The 25,710-nt window shown below is 61.2% G+C and overlaps 1 protein-coding gene across 2 annotated transcripts in view; it reads left to right on the plus strand.

Annotated features, from left to right (window-relative positions):
• The first annotated feature begins 3,242 nt into the window (after positions 1-3,242).
• ITGA2B (integrin subunit alpha 2b) overlaps positions 3,243-25,710 on the plus strand; it is a 43,693-nt gene continuing 21,225 nt past the window's right edge. For both annotated transcript variants that reach the window (XM_054014732.1, XM_054014733.1), the window contains exons 1-16: positions 3,243-3,440; positions 6,318-6,448; positions 7,646-7,743; positions 8,284-8,449; positions 10,554-10,603; positions 10,962-11,007; positions 11,504-11,629; positions 12,693-12,740; positions 13,531-13,574; positions 13,946-14,005; positions 14,645-14,697; positions 15,624-15,835; positions 16,428-16,601; positions 17,179-17,224; positions 17,761-17,859; positions 17,998-18,053. In XM_054014732.1, the coding sequence (XP_053870707.1) occupies positions 3,244-3,440; positions 6,318-6,448; positions 7,646-7,743; positions 8,284-8,449; positions 10,554-10,603; positions 10,962-11,007; positions 11,504-11,629; positions 12,693-12,740; positions 13,531-13,574; positions 13,946-14,005; positions 14,645-14,697; positions 15,624-15,835; positions 16,428-16,601; positions 17,179-17,224; positions 17,761-17,859; positions 17,998-18,053 (1,606 nt within the window). In that variant the 5' untranslated portion in view covers position 3,243. The remainder of the gene's footprint in view (positions 3,441-6,317; positions 6,449-7,645; positions 7,744-8,283; positions 8,450-10,553; positions 10,604-10,961; positions 11,008-11,503; positions 11,630-12,692; positions 12,741-13,530; positions 13,575-13,945; positions 14,006-14,644; positions 14,698-15,623; positions 15,836-16,427; positions 16,602-17,178; positions 17,225-17,760; positions 17,860-17,997; positions 18,054-25,710) is intronic.

Consider the following 25,710-nt stretch of genomic DNA (forward strand, 5'->3'; position numbering starts at 1 on the left):
ACTGCAACTTGAGACCATTACTCCTTGTTCTGTCATCTACCACCACTGAGATCAGTCTAGATCCATCCTCTTTGGAACCCCCTTTCAGGTAGTTGGAAACTGCTATCAAATCCCCCCTCATTCTTCTCTTCTGCAGACTAAACAATCTCAGTTCCCTCAGCCTCTCCTCATAAGTTATGTGCTCCAGCCCCCTAATCATTTTTGTTGCCCTCCGCTGGACTCTTTCCAATTTTTCCACATCCTTCCTGTAGTGTAGTGCCCAAGACCAGACACAGTACTCCGGATGAGGCCTCACCAATGTCGAATAGAGGGGAATGATCACGTCCCTCGATCTGCTGGCAATGCCCCTACTTATACAGCCCAAAATGCCCTTAGCCTTCTTGGCAACAAGGGCACACTGTTGACTCATATCCAGCTTCTCTCCACTGTAACCCCTAGGTCCTTTTCTTCAGAACTGCTGCCTAGCCACTCGGTCCCTAGTCTGTAACAGTGAATAGGATTCTTCCGTCCTAAGTGCAAGACTCTGCACTTGTCCTTGTTGAACCTCATCAGGTTTCTTTTGGCTCAATCCTCTATTTTGTCTAGGTCCCTCTGTATCCTATCCCTACCCTCCAGCATATCTACCACTCCTCCCAGTTTAGTGTCATCGGCAAACTTGCTGAGAGTGCAGTCCACGCCATCCTCCAGATCATTAATGAAGATATTGAACAAAACCGGCTCCAGAACCGACCCTTGGGGCACTCCGCTTGAAACCAGCTGCCAACTAGAAATGGAGCCATTGATCACTACCCGTTGAGCCCGACGATCTAGCCTTCTTTTTATCCACTGTATAGTCCATTCATCCAGCCCATACTTTAACATGCCGGCAAGAATACTGTGGGAGACCATGTCAAAAGCATTGCTAAAGTCAAGAAATAACACATCCACTGCTTTCCCCTCATCCACAGATCCAGTTATCTCCTCATAGAAGGCAATTAGGTTAGTTAGGCATGACTTGCCCTTGGTGAATCCATGCTGACTGTTCCTGATCACTTTCCTCTCCTCTAAGTGCTCCAGAATTGATTCCTTGAGGACCTGCTGTCATGGACTCACAGATCGTGCCCACTCTAGGACCCCCTTTTAGTGAGACAGCCCTTCTCGGGGGTCCACTCTCTCTCGGGGTCAGGCCCCTCCACCTTCTGGATCTGCACCTCTCGGAGCCCTAGCACACCTGTTTCTCGCCGTGGGCCCCCTCGGGGAGTCCACTCGCTCTGGACCCCCAGGGACTCCACCCCCGAAGGGGTTGATGTCCCCCCTGTTCCCTAGACCAGAGTGACTCTTAGCCAGCATGAAACAGGAGGGTTTATTGAACACAGCACAGGAAACTCTCAGGGCCTCAGGCCTGGCCTCCCTCAGCCCAGCACATCCCAGTCTCTCTGCATCCAGGTGGGCTCTGCCTGCTCCCCCTCTCCAGCCCAGAGCCCCCCTGCTCCCAGCTGGGCATCTGAGATCACCGGCCCCAGGTCCTGCCTCTGTCCATTGTCTTCTCTCCAGATAAACAGGGTTGTAAACCGGGGCCTCCTCTCCTCGCTTTTGTCCTCTGGCTGGAACCAGCTGGTTAGGTCACTGGGTCCTCACTCTGCAGCCCATTGTCCGCCCACTGGCCAGAACCAGCTGCATCTCCTCAGCTGGGCCTCCGGGTTGCCAGGTCACCGGTCGCTGGGGTATCCATCCTCCCGGCCATCGGCTGGGGCCCCGAGTCCTCTGTCTGGTCCTCTGCAAAACACACTCCCTCTCCCCTCACCTCATTAAACCAGTAACACCCAGGGAAACTGGGTCCCACCCCCTCCGCATGCAAACCATTGAAACTCCACAGAAAACAAGAAAACCCCCCACTTCGTCACACCTGCTCCATGATTTTTCCAGGGACTGAGGTGAGGCTGACTGGCCTGTAGTTCCCCGGATCCTCCTCCTTCCCTTTTTTAAAGATGGGCACTACATTAGCCTTTTTCAGTCATCTGGGACCTCCCCCGATCGCCATGAGTTTTCAAAGATAATGGCCAATGGCTCTGCAATCACATCCGCCAACTCCTTTAGCACCCTCGGATGCATCGCATCCGGCCTCATGGACTTGTGCTCGTCCAGCTTTTCTAAATAGTCCCGAACCACTTCTTTCTCCACAGAGGGCTGGTCACCTTCTCCCCATGCTGTGCTGCCCAGTGCAGCAGTCTGGGAGCTGACCTTGTTTGTGAAGACAGAGGCAAAAAAAGCATTGAGTACATTAGCTTTTTCCACATCCTCTGTCACTAGGTTGCCTCCCTCATTCAGTAAGGGGCCCACACTTTCCTTGACTTTCTTCTTGTTGCTAACATACCTGAAGAAACCCTTCTTGTTACTCTTAACATCTCTTGCTAGCTGCAACTCCAAGTGTGATTTGGCCTTCCTGATTTCACTCCTGCATACCTGAGCAATATTTTTATACTCCTCCCTGGTCATTTGTCCAATCTTCCACTTCTTGTAAGCTTCTTTTTTGTGCTTAAGATCAGCAAGGATTTCACTGTTAAGCCAAGCTGGTCACCTGCCATATTTACTATTCTTTCTACACATCGGGATGGTTTGTTCCTGCAACCGCAATAAGGATTCTTTAAAATACAGCCAGCTCTCCTGGACTCCTTTCCCCCTCATGTTATTCTCCCAGGGGATCCTGCCCATCAGTTCCCTGAGGGAGTCAAAGTCTGCTTTTCTGAAGTCCAGGGTCCGTATTCTGCTGCTCTCCTTTCTTCCTTGTGTCAGGATCCTGAACTCGACCATCTCATGGTCACTGCCTCCCAGGTTCCCATCCACTTTTGCTTCCCCTACTAATTCTTCCCTGTTTGTGAGCAGCAGGTCAAGAAAAGCTCTGCCCCTAGTTGGTTCCTCCAGCACTTGCACCAGGAAATTTCTTCCTGTCCCCTGGACTCATATCATGTCCTCTCATTGGTCTCCTCTCTAAGCCATTGGGCCTTTCCACCCAATCCCACCCCCTGGGCCTTGGCAGGGCTGGAGCTGTGCAGCTCCCCTCTCAGGTGGGAGCTCTCCCCAGCCCCTCTGGGCAGCTCCGGCTGAGCCCAAGACCCACTGGAAGTGGCTGCATCCCCTCTGATAAGGACCTGCTGGTGGCCGGGGCTGACGGGGCGGAAGCACGTCAGCCAGGCTGGGCTGTTCGCAGTGGCCTGCCTGGAGCATTCGATCCCTGCCAGGCAGAGGAGGAGGAACGCCAGGACGATGGCTGGAGCTCAGGGACTGTGGCTGCCGCTGCCTCCCCTCTGGCTCTGGTGCTGGGTCCAGGTGCTGCTGGCTCCCCCAGGGCCGTGGCCAGTGCGGGCCTTCAACTTGCACTCGGACCGTCCCACCATCTACGCTGGGCCCAACCACAGCTACTTCGGCTTCGCCATGGACTTCTTCCAGGGCAGTAAGGGCAGGTAGGTGATGGGGGCTTGGGGTCGGGAGTGAGCATGGGGGTGAGGTTGGGGTGGGGAGTGGGGTGAGGGTGAGGTTGGGGTGGAAAGTGGGGGTCGGGGTTGGGGTGGGAGTGAGCATGGCGGTGGGGTTAGGGTGGAGGGTGAGGGTGAGGGTGGGGGTCAGGGTTGGGGTGGGGAGTGAGCATGGGGGTGGGGTTGGGGTGGAGGGTGAGGGTAGGTCGGGGTGGAAGGTGGGGGTGGGGGTCAGGGTTGGGGTGGGGAGTGAGCATGGGGGTGGGGTTGGGGTGGAGGGTGAGGGTGGGTCGGGGTGGAAGGTGGGGGTGGGGGTCAGGGTTGGGGTGGGGAGTGAGCATGGGAGTGGGGGTGGGGTTGGGGTGGAGGATGAGGGTGAGGGTTGGGTCGGGGTGGAAGGCGGGGGTCAGGGTTGGGGTGGGGAGTGAGCATGGGGGTGGGGTTGGGATGGAGGGTGAGGGTCGGGTCGGGGTGGAAGGTGGAGGTGGGGGTCAGGGTTGGGGTGGGGAGTGAGCATGGGGGTGGGGTTGGGGTGGAGGTGGAGGGTGAGGGTGGGTCGGGGTGGAAGGTGGGGGTGGGGGTCAGGGTTGGGGTGGGGAGTGAGCATGGGGGTGGGGTTGGGGTGGAGGTGGAGGGTGAGGGTGGGTCGGGGTGGAAGGTGGGGGTGGGGGTCAGGGTTGGGGTGGGGAGTGAGCATGGGAGTGGGGGTGGGGTTGGGGTGGAGGATGAGGGTGAGGGTCGGGTCGGGGTGGAAGGTGGGGGTCAGGGTTGCGGTGGGGAGTGAGCATGGGGGTGGGGTTGGGGTGGAGGGTGAGGGTGGGTCGGGGTGGAAGGTGGGGGTGGGGGTCAGGGTTGGGGTGGGGAGTGAGCATGGGAGTGGGGGTGGGGTTGGGGTGGAGGGATGAGGGTGAGGGTAGGTCGGGGTGGAAGGTGGGGGTCAGGGTTGGGGTGGGGAGTGAACATGGGAGTGGGGGTGGGGTTGGGGTGGAGGTGGAGGGTGAGGGTGGGTCGGGGTGGAAGGTGGGGGTGGGGGTCAGGGTTGGGGTGGGGAGTGAGCATGGGAGTGGGGGTGGGGTTGGGGTGGAGGATGAGGGTGAGGGTAGGTCGGGGTGGAAGGTGGGGGGCAGGGTTGGGGTGGGGAGTGAACATGGGAGTGGGGGTGGGGTTGGGGTGGAGGATGAGGGTGAGGGTCGGGTCGGGGTGGAAGGTGGGGGTCAGGGTTGGGGTGGGGAGTGAGCATGGGGGTGGGGTTGGGGTGGAGGGTGAGGGTGGGTCGGGGTGGAAGGTGGGGGTGGGGGTCAGGGTTGGGGTGGGGAGTGAGCATGGGGGTGGGCTGGATTGTATTGGAGACAAGTTTTTAGTTCAGAACGGGGAGGAAGTGACCAGGGCAGAGGCTGTCGTGGGTTCGAGTGGGATGCGGGTGAGTTTGAAGGCGGAAGGCACCTGGGGTGCCGAGGTGCCTAGTTCCCTTCAGAGCCGGGCAGGAGGCAAACAGCACAATCAAGACAATGGATTTCAGAGGGCACTTTAGCAAACTCAGGGAGTTGGCCGGTAAGATCCCTGGGAAGCAGGTCTAAGGGGAAAACGAGTTCGATCTCTCGCTCCCCTCCCCGGCACGCTGGACTGGCCCCAATGCTCTGCCCCCCAGGATCATGTCCACACTCCCCCTCCCCCATGCTCCAGCCTTCCCCAGCAAGCTGGCAAACTGCAAGTGCACAGACCAGCCCCCCCAGACTGCCTCCCTTCCCCCCCATGGGTTTCGCCTGCCTTTCAGGGCTGTGAAATTCTCCTACACAAAGACCTACACCAGTGTGGCCCAGCAGCGCTGCTGCCTCTGTGTGTGTTTGCGCGCACATGTGCATATGTGTGCATGTGATGTGTGCACACATGGGGTGTGTGTGTGCGTACACGTGTCTAACACTAAGCCCCCTGCCACGACACTGCTGACAAGGTCCCGGCAGGCGCAGGGCTGGGCTCAGAGCAGTGCAGTGGCCCAGCAGGGAGGTGTCAGGTGTCCCTGGGGCTGTTCCCAGCCCTGGGGCGCCGATGGGGAGATCGGGGGGTCACGTCATCCCAGGGGCCAAGGAGACTCCTGGGAGGTGACAGAAGCTGGCTCGGCTCTGGGGCTCCACCCACGCCGTGAGGGGGTGACGGGGCAGGTGGGATAATCCAACAGGTGACACTACGAATGGCTTGGCCCCACCAGCCCTCTGGGGCTCTCAGCCAGCACCAGGAGGCCGGGCTTGGGGTAAAGCCAGCGCTCCTGGCTCCATCCACCATGGGGGCTGCTAAGCTAGTGCCCCCGGTGGGGGAGGTGATGGCCCAGCCCCCTTTCTCGGGGGTGCAGTGGGGGACGGCAGGAGAGGACAGCACTGGGGCTGCAGTGGAGTGAAGCGTTGGGCTGACTCTCTGCCCGGGCGCGGGGGGGAGCAGAGGGGGCAGACGGGCAGGGCCCCTGCAGCATCTGTGCCAGGCACCTGTGGGCATTGCCCAGATGCTGCTGCAGAAACAGACCCAGTGGCTTAGGCCCCTGACTTCTGGCTGGCTCAGTCCCTCTGAGGAGCTGGGCCTGGGCCCCATTGCCAATGCCCTTCATCCCCCGATTGTCTGAAGCTGTCCCCTTCCCGTCCCAACCACCAGGTGGCGCTGCATTGCTCTGTCGAACAGCAACCAAGTCCCATCCCAGAGGGGGCTGCATTGCAGTGGGGGGCGACAGGACTCCGTGGGGCTCTGAGACCAAAGGTGCCGGGATCTAGGTGGGGGGCGGGCTGCAGGATGAGGAGCTGGGCCAGCTGGCACCCCAGAGACATTGTGCTCCCAACCATGCCGGGGCCCTGCCCTGACAGCCTCCCTCTGTGCCCATAGCATGAGTGTGGTGGTGGGTGCACCCCGGGCCAACACCTCGCAGCCTGGCGTGGTGGAGGCCGGAGCCGTGTACTTGTGCCCCTGGGCACCCGGCGGGACCCCCTGCAGCATCATAGAGTTTGATCCCAAAGGTGAGTGAGCCAGAGGGGGCAGCTTGGGGTAAACAGGGGCCATTAGCTACTGTGGGACAGAGGGGGCTGGGGGGAAGGTGGGGCTCGGGGGGGCGGGTACGGACCCCAGGATGATGTGGGTACGGGCTGGGTGAGGCGGGTTTTGGATCGGGAGGTAGGAACCTCGGGTTGAGGTGGGGGTGGGTTTTGGATCAGGGGGCTAGGGACCCCGGGGTGAGATTGGGACGGGTGGGGTGGGTTGTGGATTGGAGGGGTAGGTTGTGGATCAGAGGGGTAGGGACCCTGGGGTGAGGTGGGAGCATGGGGGGTGAGGTGGGTTTTGAATCGGGGGGTAGGGACCCCAGGGTGAGGTGGAGGTGGATGGGGTCGGCTGTGGATCAGGGAGGGGTAGAAACCCTGAGGTGGGTGAGGTGGGTTTTGGATCGGGCGGGGGTAGTGACTCTGGGGTTTGGTGGAGGTTAGAGAGGATTCGGTGGGTTGTTGATTAGGGGTGGAGGCAGGGTCGGTGAAGTGGGTTTTGGATTGGGGAGTAATGACCCCAGGGTGAGGTGGTTGAGGTGGGTTGTGGATTAGGGGGGTAGGGACCCTCGGGTGAGGTAGGGGTGGAGTGGTTGAGGTGGGTTTTGGATTGGGGGTAGGGATTCTGGGGTGAGGTGGGGGCGGGCTGGTTGAGGTGGGTTTTGGATTGGGGGTAGGGACTCTGGGGTGAGGTGGGGGTAGGGTGGGGGGGGTGGGATTTAGATCAGGGGGTAGGGACCGTGGGGTGAGGTGGGGACAGGGTGGGTGAGGTGGGTTTTGGATTGGGGGTAGGGACTCTGGGGTGAGGTGGGGGTAGGGTGGGGGGGTGGGATTTAGATCAGGGGGTAGGGACCGTGGGGTGAGGTGGAGGTGGGTGGGGCGGGCTGTTGATTGGGGAGGGGGAGGGACCCAGGGGTGAGGCTGGGGTTGGGGGGTTCGGTGGGTTGTGGATTGGGGGGAGTAGGGACCCCGGGGTGAGGTGGGGGCGGGGTGGGTGCAGGGTGGTTGAGGTGGGTTTTGGATCGGGGTGAGGTGCGGGTTGGAGGGGTTCAGTCGGTTGTGGATTAGGGGGGAGGGGACCCCGGGGTCAGGTGGGGCGGGTTGGGGATCCCGTGGGGGGATCCCGGGTGTTTTCCCACAGTTACACTCCTGCCTGTGCTGACCTGCCCGTGCCCCCAGGGGACCAGGCCCAGAGCATGGGATTCCTCCAGGTGAAGACCTACAAGTCTCACCAGTGGTTCGGGGCGTCCGTGAGCAGCTGGGACGGCAACGTTGTGGTGAGTGCCCCAGGCGCAGCCCGTGCCCCTGACTGGCCCACGCATCCTGGCAACTGCCTGGCGATTGGCCAAATCGGGGAGCTATGCAGGGTCGCGCTGGGCGGGAGACCCTTGGGGGTGTCCCAGAGGGCAGGGAGCGACCCTGTCCCGGACCGGACAGGAGGGGAGGCGCTGAGATGAGGTGCTCGGCTGGGGCCCTGGCTGCCCATGGCTCCCCGGAGCAGAGGGGTCCAGTTCTTCTCCTGGGGCTCTCAGTCGCTGTGTCTTGTTAACCCGCTGCCATGCTCTGCCCCAGAAGCAGCTGCATTTCAGTGCCGGATCTGTCCTGCCCTTGGGGAGACGAGATGGAGATGTTGGCTCTGGTGGATTGTTGTGGGTTGGATGGACACCGGGGGAGCGGGGGGGCGGCAGGGGGAGCCCAGCCCAGTGACGGGAGGTTCCAGGCACTGCAGCGGGGAGCTGGGCCTGGCCGGGCGAGGGGCAGGAGAGCTTGGATCCCGGCTGCAGTGGGTGGCGCTGAGTGTCCGGTCGTCCTGCCAGGCCTGCGCCCCCCTGCAGCACTGGAATGCCTTCGACGGCGAGGCCCAGGCTACCCAGACACCCGTGGGCACCTGCTTCGTGGCCACCGATGGCCTGAGCCGCTTCGCCGAATACGCACCCTGCCGCTGCCACCACATGGATGCCATATACGAGAACAGGCGCAACAGTGAGCGACGCTCCTCCCCACCCCTGTGGCCAAGCCGGTTCCCTGCCCCCGATGCCCCCTCCTCCACAGCCATGCCGGCTCCCTGCCGCCCCGCAGCCACGCCAGTTCCCTGCCCCCAACGCTCCCTCCCCTGCAGTCACGCCAGCTCCCTGCCCCTGATGCCCCCGTCTCCGGCTCCCTGCACCCATCCCCCCCGCAGCCACGCCAGTTCCCTGCCCCCGATGCCCCCTCCTCCACAGCCACGCCAGCTCCAGGCCCCCATTGCCTCAGGGAAAATGGCACCCTGGGTGAACTTGCATTTTGGTGTCCCTGGCCAGTGTGAGCAAGGCATTCCCCCATTGCCCCTGGCCTCCATGAGTTCCCGAGGCTCCCCCGCTTCCTCCCCTAACCCATGCACTGTGCCCCCTTTGCCCCCACCTGCTTCTGCTCCTGCACCCCAATCCCTACACCCCCTTCATGCCCAACCTCTGCCCCCTCCTGTGCCCCAATCCCTGCACCCCCTTCATGCCCAACCTCTGCCCCCTCCTGTGCCCCAATCCCTGCACCCCCTTCATGCCCAACCTCTGCCCCCTCCTGTGCCCCAATCCCTGCACCCCCTTCATGCCCAACCTCTGCCCCCTCCTGTGCCCCAATCCCTGCACCCCCTTCATGCCCAACCTCTGCCCCCTCCTGTGCCCCAATCCCTGCACCCCTTCACTCCTACCCCCTGTACCTCCCTCCTGAGCCCCTAACCCTGCACTGTGCATGCGCCCTCACCCCAACCTCTGCCCTCCTCCTGCACCCCAACACCTGCCCCCTCCTGTGCCCCCTTTGCCCCTAACCCCTGCGTCCCCCACACTGCCCCGCGCAGCCATAGGGGACTGGAGGGGGAGCAAGGAGCTGTCAGGGGTCCCTGCAGCCAGGTCACTTTCCCTGCTCGAAAGGTCCTGGTGCCTCAGCACAGCCCAGGTAGGGAAGTGACCTGGAGGGTGTGTGTGTGGGGGGGGACGGACCCAAGCAGCTCCAGCCCCAAGAGGCAGCAGCACAGATACCCCCCGTCCCATCACCCGCCTTAGTGGAACTCGGGGGGGGGGGACACCCCGCCATCAGCCCCCCCCCGACCTCCGAGCAGAGCAGACGGGGGCACGAACAGCAGCGGCCGGGCTGAGCACGTGGAGCAGGGCCGGGGGTGGGGGGGGGCATCTGGCTTGGACGCTTACCCCCCATTCCCCTACAGCCATGCCAGCTCCCTGCCCCGACTCCCCCCCCTCGGTGCCGGTCCCCCCCCCACCTGCTGCTCATCCCCGGGGGGGCCAGGCCCAAGGCCGATGCTGCTGCTCCTCTCGTGCGGACACTCAGAGCTCCCTGCTGGGAGGAGCCCCACCATCCCTCGCCCCCATGCGCAGGTGCCCACATCCCTCCCACGTGGCTTGGGTCAGCACCAACCTTCCCGGCCGAGCCCTCAGCCCCTTTGCAGTGAAGTAGCCCCACTCTCTTATACAGACTGGAAAACTGAGGCCCAGAGTGCCCAGGGCCAGCCTATCACTCTCAGCGCCCACTGGACACAACTCCCCTTGTGGTGCCGAGGCCAGGGAGCTCACTGGAGACCCCGTGAGGCGCAGTGGCTGGATCCTGGGGCAGAGGGGCACTGGGGGCATCTGGGGGGCCCCTCTCCCGTGTTCACTGTTGTCTGTTTCAGGCCTCACTCCCAGTCCCTCCATGCCCGCAGCACACTCAGCCCGTGTGCCCCTTGGGGCCCCACGCAGGGAGATCTCTGCCCAGGCCTTTGGGCCCTAGATTCACCCCGGGAAGGCCAAACCCAGGCGTCCGGCTGCCCCGTGGGCCCAGCAGCTCACTCCCTGCTGAGCAGGCTGGCTGCGGGGCACTGACCCACGGATGGACACCGGAGCTGCCAGCTCCGAGCAGCCCCTCAGAGAGGCAGAGCCCTGCGCTGTCTGGCATCCCGCTGCCTGGGGGCAGATGAGTGGGTGCTGGTCCGGCCTGGAAGTCTGGCTCTGCCCGGCGAAGATCACAGCCAAACTCCGCAGGGGCGACCCCCCAAAATCCCTCAGCCCCACTGCCCCAGGAGCATGGCGCTAACGCTGCCTTGTGCCTCTCTACACAGTCAACGACAAGCGGTACTGCGAGGTGGGCTTCAGCGCCACCATCACCCACGTGAGTACAGCCCGGGGGCACCCATGTCTGCAGATGTCCATGGTGGTGGGGGTCTTGGGGGAGTGCCTGTGTGTGTAGGCGTGTGCCCATGAGTGTATGTGCCCATGGAGGTGTGTGCACATGTGCCCATGGGGGAGGTGCCTGTGGGGGGGCTGTGTGTGCCCGTTGGGCTTGTGTGTGCCCGCCCGTGGGGGGCTGCGTGTGCCTGGGGGTGTGCGCGTGCCCGTGGGGGGGCTGTGTGTGCCTGGGGGTGTGTGCCCGCCCGTGGGGGGGGCTGTGCGTGCCTGGGGGTGTGCACGTGCTCATGGGGGTGTCTCCGGGCAGGGCTCTCACTCAGGCCTGTCCTGTTCCCTTGCAGGCTGGCAGGCTGGTGCTGGGTGCCCCGGGAGGATACTACTTTGTGGGTAAGGGCTCTGGTTTCTGGGGGACTCTGGGGACTGTGGGGGGAGGGGGAGCCCAGTGCCCCTTGGCATGGCTGCCATTGCCTACGACACTTCCAGTGGAGCCATGAACGCACCCCAGGGCTCCCCCCCCTCAGCTGTGCTGGGGGCACCGCGCCTGTCTGTGCCCAGGGGCCAGGGGGCTGGAACTGACCCTGCCTGATCCACAGCCCCAGGCCCAACCTGTCCGTGGTGTCCCATTGTGGCTGGCAGAGGCTGCCCCCCCGGGTCTGTAGCATGGAGCATCCCTCTCAGGCAGGGAGCTGCCCATGGCACTGCCCCCTCGTGGGGACCCCCAGGAGCTAGCACGTGAGGCTGGCGAAGGGGGTACTGTGGGGTGGGGGTGCAGGATGGCCATGTTGGACAGGGGCACCCTCCCTCTCTCACCATGCCTAGCCCCTGCCTGCTCCGAGCAGGGCCCCTGGCACTGACTCATGGGCGGCCCTGGATGTTCCCCCAGGGCTGATCTACTCGGTCAATCTGTCGGCAGTCGTGTCCCAAGTCCCCAGCAGCGCCCTGCTCTGGTCCGTGGCCCCGGAGCAGGTCACAGAAGACATGTACATGGATTATGATGACGCCTACAGAGGTGAGCGCAGCCTCTCCCAGCAACCTGCCCACCTCGTGGCTGGGCACGGGAGAGATGGCTGTCCCCGGTGCCAGCAGGGCACTGGCAGAGTCATAAGAACATAAGAACGGCCAGACTGGGTCAGACCAAAGGTCCATCTAGCCCAGTATCCTGTCTACTGACAGTGGCCAGTGCCAGGTGCCCCAGAGGGAGTGAACCTAACAGGCAATGATCAAGTGATCTCTCTCCTGCCATCCATCTCCACCCTCTGACAAACAGAGGCTAGGGACACCATTCCTTACCCATCCTGGCTAATAGCCATTAATGGACCTAACCACCATGAATTTATCCAGTTCTCTTTTAAACGCTGTTATAGTCCTAGCCTTCACAACCTCCTCAGGCAAGGAGTTCCACAGGTTGACTGTGCGCTGTGTGAAGAAGAACTTCCCTTCATTTGTTTTAAACCTGCTGCCCATTCATTTCATTTGGTGACCCCTAGTTCTTGTATTATGGGAATAAGTAAATAACTTTTCCTTATCCACTTTCTCCACATCACTCATGATTTTATATACCTCTATCATATCCCCCCTTAGTCTCCTCTTTTCCAAGCTGAAAATTCCTAGCCTCTTTAATCTCTCCTCATATGGGACCAATTCCAAACCCCTAATCGTTTTAGTTGCCCTTTTCTAGTGCCAGTATATCTTTTTTGAGATGAGGAGACCACATCTGTACACAGTATTCAAGTCCACACTGCCCCCAGTCTAACCACCAGACCCCACTTCCCTCCAGAGCTGGGGAGAGAACCCAGGAGTCCTGGCTCCCAGCCCCCACCCCTTCTCTACCCCACTAGACCCCACTCCCCTCCAGAGCCGGGGTGAGAACCCAGGAGTCCTGGCTCCCAGCCCCCCGCTTCTCTGCTGAGCTGAGGACAGAACCCAGGAGTCCTGGCTCCCTGCCTCTCCCTCCCCCCCCCCCCCGCTCTAACCACTGGCATCTCCTTCCCCCGGGTGCCGGTTGTTCTGCCCTGGGCACGTGCGGCGGGCAGGGGCGTTCAAAGGGTTAACCCTGCTCCCTCTCTCTGCAGGGTACTCAGTGGCCGTGGGGGAGTTCGACGGGGACCCCGCCACGCCAGGTAGGGGATTTGCCCTTGGCTTGTGTGGTGCCCCCCGAAGGTGCACAGCACTCTGGGGCTGCCAACCGGGCTCAATGGGCAGCAAAAGGAGCAGACTTGGCTCGCCCACCCCGGCCACGCCCATGGTGACCTCCCCACCCCTGCCTGCCCCCGGGGCACAGGGCTGGGAGCAGGGAGGGTGAGGGGCTCCTCGCCAGCTGCCACCCCCGGGCAAACAGGGCCTCTGCCCTCAGAAATGGCTTGCAGCCAGGGAGCCCATGCCCACTGGGCTCCCCCACACCCAAGTCCTCTGCCCACCGGGCTTCCCTGCCTCAGAGTCCCTGCCCACCGGGCTCCCCCGCCCCAGAGTCCCTGCCTGCCAGACCTGCCCACCTGCTTCTCCCTTCCAGCTGGGCACAGTCCTCCAGTCCTGGGGCTGGATCCGATTCTACCCTCCTCCCCAAGGGCTGGGGGCTCCCCAGCCTTGCCTAGAGCACCCCATGCACCTGGCTGCCTGCTGCCCTGGTCGCTGCATAGGCAAGGGCTGTCCAGGCAGGCACCGTCTGTGCGATGCCCCCAGAGCCTGGCAGAGCCCGAGCCACACAGGTTACAGGGTCTGGCAGAGCCAGCCAGTGCAGCCCTTCCCAGAGAGGGGTAGCACCTGTTCCTGTGCCCTCTGCCCCCTGCCTGTCCCCTTCAGGTCCCTCACTGGGGTCTGGGGGGGGGGCTGGCTTTGGGACGGGCACACTGTGCCAGCGGTTCAGCACCCTCTGCCCGCGGGGTCGCGGGGACTCTTGTGTTTCCTTCGCAGAGTATGTTGTGGGCGTCCCCAACAAGAGTATGACCTTGGGGGTGGTGAGTATCGGGGGGCACCATCGGGGTGAGCTGCTCAGCATGGGGCGTCCCCCCCCCCGGCTGTGTCCGGCCGGGGGAGCAGAACGGCCATGGGCTGCTCATGGCCCTGCCCTCATGTATGTAATTCTCTCCGTGTCCTGCAGGTGGCATCATGTGCTCCAGGTTGTGTATGGGGGGGGGGCAGGTTCCTCCCTACAGCTGTGGGGCTCCCAGAGACCCCTCCACACCAAGCACCCCAGTGGGCCACCCCCTATGCTGGGCTCCCAGCTCCTCCTCACGGGAACAGGCCCCAGGGGAGGTTGCTGGCCAGGGAGACATGGCGGGAGCAGCCCCCATCTCTCTCCTGGCTGATTTGTTTCTCCCCACGGCAGGTTGAGATCTTCAGCGCTAGGAAGTCTCTGGTGCTGGTACAGAGCATCCAGAGTGAGCAGGTACCTGCCTCCCTCCCACAGCCCCTGCCCCCACATCTACCCCCTTCCCCCAACTCCGCAATACCCCCATCACTCCTCCCCCCTTCACGTTCCCCTGCCCCGCCCCAGCCAAGGGAGAGCCAGCCTCCAAGGACCCCACTCCCAGCACAGGGGTCTCCCACTGGCCTCCACAAACTCTCGGGCTCCCAAAGCAGTGGCCACTTCGAAAAGTTTGGCCTTAGTTACCAGTCTCTGAGCAAGAGAGGCCCAGGGCTGGGATAGCAGGGGCTGTGGGTCGGGAGTGAGGGGCACCGGCAGAGTGTGGGGAGCCCAGGGCTGGGATAGCAGGGGCTGTGGGTCGGGAGTGAGGGGCACTGGCAGAGCTCGGGGGGAGCCCAGGGCTGGGATAGCAGGGGCTGTGAGTCGGGAGTGAGGGGCACCGGCAGGGCTGGGATAGCAGGGGCTGTGGGTCGGGAGTGAGGGGCACCGGCAGGGCTGGGATAGCAGGGGCTGTGGGTCGGGAGTGAGGGGCACTGGCAGAGCTCGGGGGGAGCCCAGGGCTGGGTGAGCAGGGGCTGCGGGTCGGGGTTGACAGGCATTGGCCAGCCCAGCGCAGCCCCTGTCCTCATCCCCCTCCCTCCCCCCCCGCATGTCTTCCAGGTGGCATCGTACTTTGGTCACACGGTGGCTGTTGCTGATGTAAATGGCGATGGGTAAGGAGGAGGTTGGCACTGGCTTGGCAGCTGGGGCACTGAGCCCAAGTGCCCACGTCTGTCCCCAACCACTGCCTGGGGGGGCGGCGAGGCCCCTTCACTCAGGCCTCCCATCCTGGGCACTGGCAGGGCAAGGGAGAGCCGGGCTCACGCTGGGGGGTGCCGGGGCTGCTGGGCTCCATCACCTCCAGGAGCCTCCATGCTCCGCTTTACCCGTGCTCGTGGTACAGCCCTGTGGGGCCAGAGCCCTCGTCAGCGCCAAGGGCTGGGGGCACGGCTAAGAGCTCCCAGGGTCCCCTCTGCCCAGGCCCCGCTGACGTGCTGGGTGTGGATTGTGCAGCTGGTGAATCCATGGGGCAGTCACGGTGCCCTGAGGAGGGGGCTGGGTCCCTGTAGGTGCTGCTCCTCCTCCTGGCCTGTGCTCTGGGCTCCCCAGCCAGCCTGGTTTGTCTCCCCACATCCCCCCACGTTGGCTTCTGCTGCCATCTGGTGCCCACCAGCCTGCACTGCGGCTGGCAGAGCCTGGCACCAGGCAAGCAGGGGTAGGGGACAGGAGTGGGGCAAAGCTGAGCCGAGGGGGGAACCCCAGCCCCCAGCACAAGGCCCGTGTCAGCCCGGGGGGAGCCTGGGCCCTGAGGGGACTGGGGATGGACAGACGGACGGACAGAGCTCAGGGCGTGTCCGTGTCCAGGAGCATCAGCCACGGGGCACCGACTAGTGTTAGCCACAATGGCCCAATGCGTCCCTCCTGCAGGGGATGCTGCACCCGGGGGGGCAGGGGCTGCTCCCATCCCAGCATTCCTTCGCCCCCCCCCCCCCCCCCCGTGGGATCATCCTTTCATTCCGTCGGCCCCCGCGGCCTGACGGGGACGGGAGCCCAGACGAGCCGGGTGCCTCCCTCTGCCATCTGCCCCCTTTGCCACCAGGAAGGACGACATCTTGGTGGGAGCGCCGCTCTACATGGAGCACCGCTCCGACCGCAAGCTCTATGAGGTGGGGTGCATCTACCTGTACCTGCAGCACCGGGGTCCCCACCCCTACAGACACCCCTGGCAGACCATGACCGGCACCGAGGTCTACGGCCGCTTCGGCACAGCCATCGCTCCTGCGGGGGATCTGGACCAGGACGGCTACGTCGGTAACTCCCCGCGTGTCAGTCTGCTAGTGCTCAGGGCAGGGGGCTTTGGGTTGGCTCAGAGACCTCCCCCACTGGCTGGGTCTGGGGCAGGGCACCTGGGAGGTGTGCCCCAGTGGTGAGGGAGTGACCCACAGCCTCCGTGGGACAGTCACTGGAAGGCTGGGAGGCAGCCCTGGGAAGGCCGAGCCCCAGGTCTCAAAGTGCTCGTGGGGCGGAAGAGCTCTGAGTCCAGCTATATAGCTGGGGAAACTGAGGCAAAGCGACGAATTGCTCATAGCCCCACAAAGTAGCAGAGCCAGGAACAGTCCTGACGCTCAGTCCCCCGCTGCCCCCAGCTCTAACCACTAGTCCCAACTCCTCTCCCAGAGCCGGGGATAGAACCCTGGCATCCTGGCTCCCAGCCCCCACTCTGACCCCTAGACTCGACCCTCCGAGCTCTGGGTCCCCTTCTCGTCAGTGTGTAACGTCTGGGGCCCGGTCCCTGCCTCAGTGGGTGGGATCCTGCCCCCGGGGATGAGGAGCAACTGGTGCCCGAGGCTCAGCTGCTCTGGCCGGGGCCCGGCTCGCGGGCTCTGCTGTCCTGTCCCCTCAGACGTGGCGGTGGGGGCTCCGTTTGTCGGGAGCGGCCGTGTGCTCATCTTCAGAGGGTACAGCGAGGGGCTCCGCACGCCGGCCTCGCAGGTCCTGGAGAGCCCCTTCCCCGGCCGTGCCGCCTTCGGCTTCTCCGTGCGCGGCGCCACCGACATCGACGCCAACGGGTACCCAGGTACGGCCATCCTCACAGCCACCCCCGGCCCGCCAGGGTCACAGGCCTGGAGCTGGCCAGGACCCATGGCCTGGACCCTTCGGGGAGAGAGATGAGTGTGTGGGGAAGAGGGCTCGGCCTCCACCTCTCCCTGGACCCCCTTCCTGTGCAGGGCGCTGCCCCTGGTCCTCTGCGCCCTCCCTCCCGTGCTGGCTGCTGCTCCCTGGGCCCCCCCTCCCGTGCCAGGCACTTCCCCCCTGCCCCATGGCCCCCCCTGGGCTCCCCCCTCCCATGCCTGGTGCTGCCCCCTGGGTCCCCCCTCCCGTGCCAGCCGCTGCCCCCTGGGCCCCCCTCCCATGTCGGCCACTGCCCGCTCCTCCTAGGTCACTCCATGCTGGGTGCTGTCCCCTGAGAAATGCTGAACACCCTTCCCTAGCAGGGTGCGGCTCTCTGGGCCCTCTAGGCGGGTGCCCCCCTGGCTGGCTGGAGCCCTGGCTCCCCGCCCTGGCTCTGGCTGGCAGCTTTGCCACACAGCTGAGCCGCGGGATCCTGTGCCCGCTCCGTGAAGCCCAGTGTGACCCTTGACTTGTGCCCCCAGATGTGCTGGTTGGGGCGTTCGGCGCCAGCAAGGTGGCTGTGTACAGGTGAGTGCCCGGGGCTGGCTGGGCAGGGGGTGGGTGAGTGCCCAGGGGCCCTGGTCCTGGGTGCTTCTCTGTGCACATGAGCTGCACCTAGAGCCCGCAGCACTGAAGTCAGGAGGGGCTGCTGCCCCCAGGACACCAGGATCGGGGCCCGAAGCCCGGTTGGATCTGGGAGGGGTCAATAGCGTGGTGCCCAGCACAGACTCTGTCCTGCCACCAAGCAGCTGCCCCCCAGTGCCTGGGTTCCCAGCTGTGGGGGAGGTGGCTGGCACATACCCAGCCCCTCCTCCCTGCCTGCCGCCCTTGCCCTGGGGATAACAGCCTGCTGCTGCTGCTGCCTGCCCGCGGAGCTTCTCCGACTGGTCAGGCTTCAGGCCCTGGGGTTGTTGCTCCTCATGGCTGGGCTGGGCCCAGCTCTGACCCCAGGCGTCCCTCTTGCTTACCCCAGGGATGGCGTTGCCCCCTCCCTGCCTGCTGGCCCTGATATTACAGAGCCAGCGCCATTCGCCTGGGTTTGACTGGCTTGATGGTGCCCACAGAGCCCAGCCCGTGGTGGTGGCCAGTAGCCAGCTGTTAGTGCCAGATGTGCTGAACCCTGAGGAGAAGACCTGCACTGCCCACAGGACCCTTGTCAGCTGGTGAGCAAAGGGACATGGGGGGGGCGTGTTCTGGGTGGGCGCAGGGCTGGAGTGGGGAACTGCTGTCTCCTTCTCCTGGGCCTTTCCCCCCACAAATGCCGGGCAAAGCCCTCACCAGCCTGTGTCGTTCCCCCACAGTTTCCCCATCCAGCTGTGCGTGGGCATCAAGGGGAAGAGCCTCCCGGAGAGAATAAGTGAGTGCCAGTGGGGGGGGGGGGGCAGCATGGCCAGGCGCCAGAGAGCGGTGGGGCTGGGGCCAGGAGGGCAGGGTGGGCAGGGGCAGGGAGTGGCATGGCCAGAAACCAGGGGGACAGCAGGACTGGGCGCCAAGGGGATAGCATGGCCAGGGGGTGGTGGGGCTGGGGGCCAGGGGGGAAGCATGGCCAGGAGTGAGGTGGCAGCAGGGCTGGGGGCCAGGGGGCGGTATAGCCAGGAGCCAGGGAGCCATTGTGATGGGTTCGGTCACAGAGATCCCCTTGGGACTGTCATGTGATGTGCTGAAATTACCTCTGAGCCCATTTTCCCTGCCAGCTCGGGACTCCAGAACCTTGTCTTGTTGAGCCACACACAGCAGCCTGCTGTGAGTCAGACCCAGGGTCTGGTCCATGCCCCCAAAGCTGCAGACTTTAACCAAAAAGTGCTCTGCAGGTTACTTGTCTCCAGCACCCAGACACCCAGTCCCCAATGGGATCCAAACCCCCAATAAATCCGTTTTATTCTGTACAGGGTAAACTCCTAAATTGTCTACCCTCTATAACACTGATAGAGAGATATGCACAGCTGTTTGCTCCCCCGGGTACGAATCACTTATTCTCGGTTTATTAATAAGCAAAAGTGATTTTATTAAGTATAAAAAGTAGGATTTAAGTGGTTTCAAGTAATAACAGACTGAACAAAGTAAGTCACCAAGCAAAATAAAGCAAAACCACACAAGTCTACAATTGGCATAGGGAGAGCTCTGCCCAGGCCTTTGGGCCCTAGATTCACCTAGGTGTAGACTTGTGTGTTTTTGCTTTATTTTGCTTGGTGACTTACTTTGTTCGGTCCGTTATTACTTGAAACCACTTAAATCCTACTTTTTATACTTAATAAAATCACTTTTGCTTATTAATAAACCGAGAATAAGTGTTCTTCTTCGAGAGATGTCCCTGTGGGTGCTCCACTCCAGGTGTTGGTGCGTCCCTGCGCCTTTGCTCGGAGATTTTTGCAGCGGTACTCATAGCGGCCACGCATGCTCAGAGGCTGCCCCCCGCTGTGAGTCTAGGTTGATAGTACGCATGCGTGGCCGGTCTCCCCAGTTCCTTCTCTACCATCCCCGGCCTGAGATGGAGCTCAGCAGACTCGTTAGGAAATCCCTCACTCTTGCTACAATTACCCTTTTAGTAACTAGTTTGTTGTCAGTTCTTTGTTAGTGTAGTTAATTACCTCGTTTATCTGTTACCAAAAAAAAAAAAATTTCTGTCAGCCGCGGCCGCTTCGGCCATGCCGGGCTCCACAGGCTTCAAGCGCTGTGCTACATGCAAGGAAGCTATCCCGCTATCAGATGGCCACTCCAAGTGTATAAAATGTTTGGGGGAAGCTCACATTCCCCAAAAATGTGCCCACTGCTGTAAACTCAGTTCCAGGGCACGGAAGGACAGGGAGCTTAGACTTAAACTGCTCTTCCTGCAAAAGTCTATCGGGTCAGTTTCAGACCCAGGCACTGAATCCGGCTCCGCTACCTGCCACAGCCCCCCCGCCTCAAAAAAACTGAAAAGCCTTCTTCACCAAAGAAGGTTATGAGGCACTAGGTTTCTCCAGGCAGATCAACGGTCTCCCTGCCGGTGTTTCCTCGCCTCAGCAACTTCCATGAGCCAGGCTCCTCAGGAACCGCGCGAAAGCCGCCTGAGTCTGCGGCGGCGGCGCGAGGCTCCGGTGCCGAGGCATCAGGCTTCCAGTTGCCTGCCTCAGGGACGGCACCGTTCGGCACCGCGACGGACACGGTGTTGCCCGCCCGGCACCAACCGCGGCACCGACCCCCGCGGTGCAGTCTGACAGGGAGGTCACAGGCAAAACCCCTGCTCAGAGGAATGCTCCCGCACGGCAGCCTCCCCCTGCTCAGCTTTCACCTCACGCAGGAGCCTCACCATTTCAATTTACTCAGACAGCAGATCTCCTGGTATCACCTATCCTGCAGTCTCCCCTGATGAATGCCTGTTCTTCTCCAATGCCCGAGTCAGGATCTGAGCAGTTTTCCTCCAGTGAGGAGGAAACTGATCCACAGGGAGTTTTTTCTCCATATCAAGACTCCCACTCCCAGACAATAGAGGTTATAAGAAAACTACCTCATCCCACTCTCAGGACCCTGCCTCCTGGGGGGTGAACCCCTGGATGGCACCACCTATGCCCTACCTGCCACCATGGCAATACTGGACACCATGGGCATCGGACCCTCGGAAATACGTGCGCCATGGCCACTTGACCAGGCGCAACATCGATCCAGCGCCGCCCCCTGACGAATATGCCAGTGACACGAGACACCTGGCAGCACAGTCACACTTCCAGGATAAACCCAGCCCTGCTCCGATTCCAGCAGAGCCGGAGCTAACACCTGAAGAAGCCTTACTTCCCCTTCCTCCAACACCATCGGATGACTATGCAAAATTCCAGGACCTCTTTAAAAGAGTTGCCAGTGACTTGAGAATTAACTTGGAGGTAGTCACTGAACAACAGCATGAGCTAACAGACATCCTACAGCCCCCTTCTTCCTCTAGGGTGGCATTACCAATTAACGCAGCCCTTTTAGAACCCGCTAAGTCCATCTGGCAGACTCCAGCGACAAGCCCACCTACCTGTAAACAAGCGGACAGGAAGTACTTTATTCCTCCAAAGGGTTCTGAATTCCTTTTTACCCACCCGGCACCAAACTCATTGGTAGTAGACGCCGCGAACCTGAGGGCTAAACAACAGTATTCCCGTTCCGCCCCAGCCAACAAGGACAGCAAACGCTTGGACCTCTTTGGTCGTAAAGTATATGCATCCTCGACCCTACAATTTCATATAGCTAATTATACTGCAGTCCTGGCAAAATACGACCACAAAAACTATAATAAATTCATGGATTTTATTGATGACGTTCCAGAACAGAAAAAACAACAGTTCACAGCTCTGGTTTCCGAGGGACAAAGCATATCACGCACCGCTCTTCAAGCGGCCCTCGATGTAGCCAACACTGCAGCAAGATCGACCGCTACAGCAGTAGTCATGCGACGGGGTTCATGGCTCTCCTCCTCTTTTTTTCCTCGAGAAGTTCAGAGCACCATTGAAGATCTTCCCTTCGACAGTGACAAACTTTTTTGCTTCTACCACGAACGACGTGCTTCATTCAATGAAGGACTCAAGGGCAACCCTCCGGTCTTTAGGTCTCCAGACACCTATGACCAGAAGACGGCAATATAAATACCAACCATACCACCGTCCACGCTATCCCGCATTTACACAACATTCCCATAGACCGCAGGAACAACAACAACGTCAAAGACCAAGATTCCAGCGCCGTGGTCCCAGTTCTGCAGGGGCACCTCAACCCCCTCCAACTAATAGGCAGATCTGAAGCCTTGGTCAAGGGTTTAGAAAACAGCGTTCCCACTTCAGCCAACACACCGATCTTTGGACACCGCCTACGACCATTCTCCCACCAATGGAAGAACATTATCTCCGACAGGTGGGTCATAGAGGTAGTTACAATTGGATACGCCATCCCCTTCCTCTCCTTGCCTCTCACCCACCCACCCTCCCCGTCCCTCTTCAGGGACCCTTCTCACGAGCAGCTACTCCTCCAAGAAGTGCAACATCTCCTTCATCTGGGAGCAGTAGAAATTGTGCCAGAACGACACAAAGGGAAGGATTTTTACTCCCATTATTTCTTAACAGAAAAGAAAAATGGGGGATGGCGACCAATCCTTGACCTCAGGCTGCTCAACAAATTTGTCAAAAAGCAAAAGTTCAAGATGGTTACCCTCACCACCATAATCCCAGCGCTGGAGCAGGGCGATTGGTTTTCTGCCCTCGACCTACAAGATGCCTATTTCCATGTCACTATACATCCGGCCCACACACGCTTCCTTCGATTTACCCTCGGCTCGACATATTTTCAATACAGGGTATTCCCCTTCGGACTGTCCACAGCCCCCCGTGTCTTTTCCAAGCTCCTAGCCGTAGTCACTGCCTACCTCAGGAAACAAGGGGTTATAGTATTCCCTTACCTCGATGATTGCCTCCTCAAAGCCTCAACGTTCGACGAGGCTCTCCGGTTCACGCGGCTCACCGTCGATTGTTTCCTATCTCTCGGCCTACAAATAAACAAAAACAAATCCACATTACGCCCCACCCAGCACCTGGAGTTCATAGGAGCAGACCTCGACTCCCGGACGGGGTTGGCATCTCTCCCACCCAATCGCTTCAACTCCATAAGCCAACTGGCCACAATAATTCGCAACAGTCCCCAGGTGACTGCCCGAGACTGCCTACAAATACTAGGTCACATGGCCTCGTGCACTTTTGTCATCCAGAATGCACGCCTCTACATGAGGTGCTTCCAAGCGTGGTTGGCCACGGTTTACAGACCGAATGTGCACTCTCTAAACAAGACTCTCTCCCTACCTGTCCGAGTCAAAGATTCTCTACACTGGTGGACCGTTCACTCCAACCTCTGCTCTGGAGTCACGTTTCTTCAGCAGGCTCCATCACTCATCCTGACCACCGATGCATCTCTGACAGGCTGGGATGCACACATGTCTCACCAAACAGTACAGGGGCTATGGTCGTCAACCGAGACCTCCCTGCACATAAATGTCCTAGAACTTCGAGCTATTCGCAATGCGTGCCGTCACTTCCTGCCACTAATCAAGCATCATCACGTACGCATAATGACAGACAACATTGCATGCATGTTTTATGTAAATAGGCAGGAGGAGCTCGATCCCATTCGCTGTGCACAGAGGCTATGAAGCTCTGGAATTGGTGCATTGCGAACAACATCCGGGTATCAGCTGCCTATCTTCCCGGGGTAATGAACACCACAGCGGACGAACTAAGCAGACGCTTCCCATGGGACCACGAGTGGGAGATAGACGAGAAAACCATTCACAACGTATTCAGCACTTGGGGTTACCCAACAATAGATCTTTTTGCAACTACAAAAAACAAGAAATGTCCCAATTTCTGCTCCAGAGCAGGACTGGGCAAACATTCCCTGGGAGATGCATTCATGACCTCAGGCACCGAAACCTACTCTATGCGTTTCCCCCGATACCAGTTCTCAACAGGGTCCTGATAAAAATACGAACAGACCGAGCCAAGGTGATCCTCATTGCCCCGTCATGGCCCAGACAACCGTGGTTTCCGTTCCTCACCAGAATGTCGATTCAACCACCAATCTCCCTGCCTCTCATTCCGAACCTCCTATCACAACAACACGGCCGCTTTCTCCACCCCAACCTGTCCATGCTTCACCTCAAAGCCTGGTTCCTACATGGTTTTCCCAAAGCGAATTAGATTGCTCTGAACAAGTTCAAAGGGCGCTCCTACATAGCAGAACACAATCTACTCGCACGACCTATCTTCAAAAGTGGAAACGATTCACACATTGGTGTTCCGCTAAACACCTTTGTCCCACGTCGGTATCTCTTTCGCTCATACTTGACTATCTATTGGGCCTTAAGCAATCCGGCCTTTCTTTCAGCTCCATCAGGGTCCATTTAGCTGCTACTACAACTTTTCACGACAGAATTGATGACACGTCTGTCTTTGCTCATTCTATCACTAAGCGTTTTCCTCAAGGGACTACAAACCCAATACCCAGACATTAAACCACCTGCCACCCCTTGGGACCTTCATCTAGTACTGTCTTGCCTAACTCAACAACCATTTGAACCCCTAGCCACGTGCTTCCTTTTACACCTCTCGATGAAAACAGCATTTCTAGTGGCAATTACCTCTGCCAGACGGGCAGGAGAAATAGCAGCTCTTATGGCAGACCCACCATATACGCTATTTTTTAAAGACAAGGTTACCCTCAGATTACACCCCAAATTTCTTCCAAAGGTGCACTCGTCATTCCACATTAATGAGCCAATACACCTACCGACTTTTTTTCCGAAACCACACGTGAACTCGTTGGAAGCCTCAATGCATACACTAGATGTACGCAGAGCCTTGTCCTTCTATTTGGATAGAACCAAACCTTTTAGAACTTCTTCCAGACTTTTTGTCTCCATTGCGGAGCGCTCCAAAGGTACGCCTATTTCTACCCAGAGACTTTCGAACTGGATTTCCCAGTGCATCCGGTCAGGGCCGGCTTTAGGCCGATTCAGCCGATTCGGCTGAATTGGGCCCCGCGCCAAGAGGGCCCCGCGCTGCAGCTGTTCACCCCGCCCACTTCCCCCTCCTCCCCTGCCCTGCACGCCCCGCCCCCTCCCCTGAAGTCTGAGACTAAGCAGCAGGGGCCGGCCGGCCGGCAGCACAAGGTAAGCTGGGGTGGGGGCGGGAGAAGGGCTCCGGGGAGGCGCGGCCCGTTCCCGCAGGCCCCAGCACGGCCCCCGTGGCCCGGCTCCAGCCCAGTCCCCGCAGCTCGGGCCCCCCCATCCCCCCCCGCGGCGCGGCTCGGGTCCCCCCCCGGCCCCCCTGCGGCGTGGCGCGGCTGGGCTCAGGTCCCCCCCGGCCCCCCTGCGGCGCGGCTCGGCTCGGGGCCCCCTGCGGCGCGGCGCGGCTGGGCTCAGGTCCCCCCCGCCCCCCCTGCGGCGCGGCTCGGCTCGGGGCCCCCTGGCCCCCCTGCGGCGCGGCTGGGCTCGGGGCCCCCCCGGCCGCTCGGCTCGGGGCCCCCCCGGCCCCCCCTGTGGCTCGGCTCGGGGCCCCCCCGGCCCCCCCGGCGGCGCGGCTCGGGGCCCCCCCGGCCGCTCGGCTCGGGGCCCCCCCGGCCCCCCCGGCGGCGCGGCGGGGCTCGGGGCCCCCCCGGCGGCGCGGCTCGGCTCGGGTCCCCCCCGGCCCCCCTGCGGCTCGGCTCGGGTCCCCCCCGTCCCCCCTGCGGCGCGGCTCGGGGCCCCCCCCGGCCCCCCCGGCAGCGCGGCTCGGCTCGGGGCCCCCCCGGCCACCCCTGGCGCCGCGGGTCGGCTCGGCTCGGGGCCCCCCCCGGTGGCACGGCGTGGCTCGGGTCCTGGGGGCGGGGCTTGCAGCAAGCCCCGCCCCCAGGAATCGGGCCCCGCTCTTGCTAAAGCCGGCCCTGCATCCGGTTGTGCTATCAGATGAAGAAGGTTACACCTCCAGACGGCATCAGAACACACTCCACTAGATCTCTGGCTGCCTCTGTAGCATTCTTATGCAAAGTTCCCCTGGCTGATATTTGTAAAGCAGCCACCTGGTCCTCTGAGCACACATTTGTTAAACACTATGCCCTTACTCAAGGCCCTCTATCTGACATACGTTTGGGCAGGGCTGTATTATCCACGGCGTTCCTATCAGATCCGAAGTCCCTACCTCCTTAAGATACACGGCTTTTAAGTCACCTGGAGTGGAGCACCCACAGGGACATCTCTCGAAGAAGAAGAGGAGGTTACTCACCCTGTGCAGTAACTGACGTTCTTCAAGATGAGTGTCCCTGTGGGTGCTCCACTACCCACCCTCCTCCCCTCTACTTCGGAGTTGGGGGGCCTCCGTTGTAGAGAAGGAACTGAGGAGACCGGCCACGCATGCATACTATCAACCTAGACTCACAGCGGGGGGCAGCCTCTGAGCATGCGTAGCTGCTATGAGTACTGCTGCAAAAATCTCCGAGCAAAGGCGCAGGAACGCACCAACACCTGGAGTGGAGCACCC

This window comes from Malaclemys terrapin, chromosome 25, assembly GCF_027887155.1.
Source record: "Malaclemys terrapin pileata isolate rMalTer1 chromosome 25, rMalTer1.hap1, whole genome shotgun sequence".
Lineage (NCBI taxonomy): Eukaryota > Metazoa > Chordata > Testudines > Emydidae > Malaclemys > Malaclemys terrapin.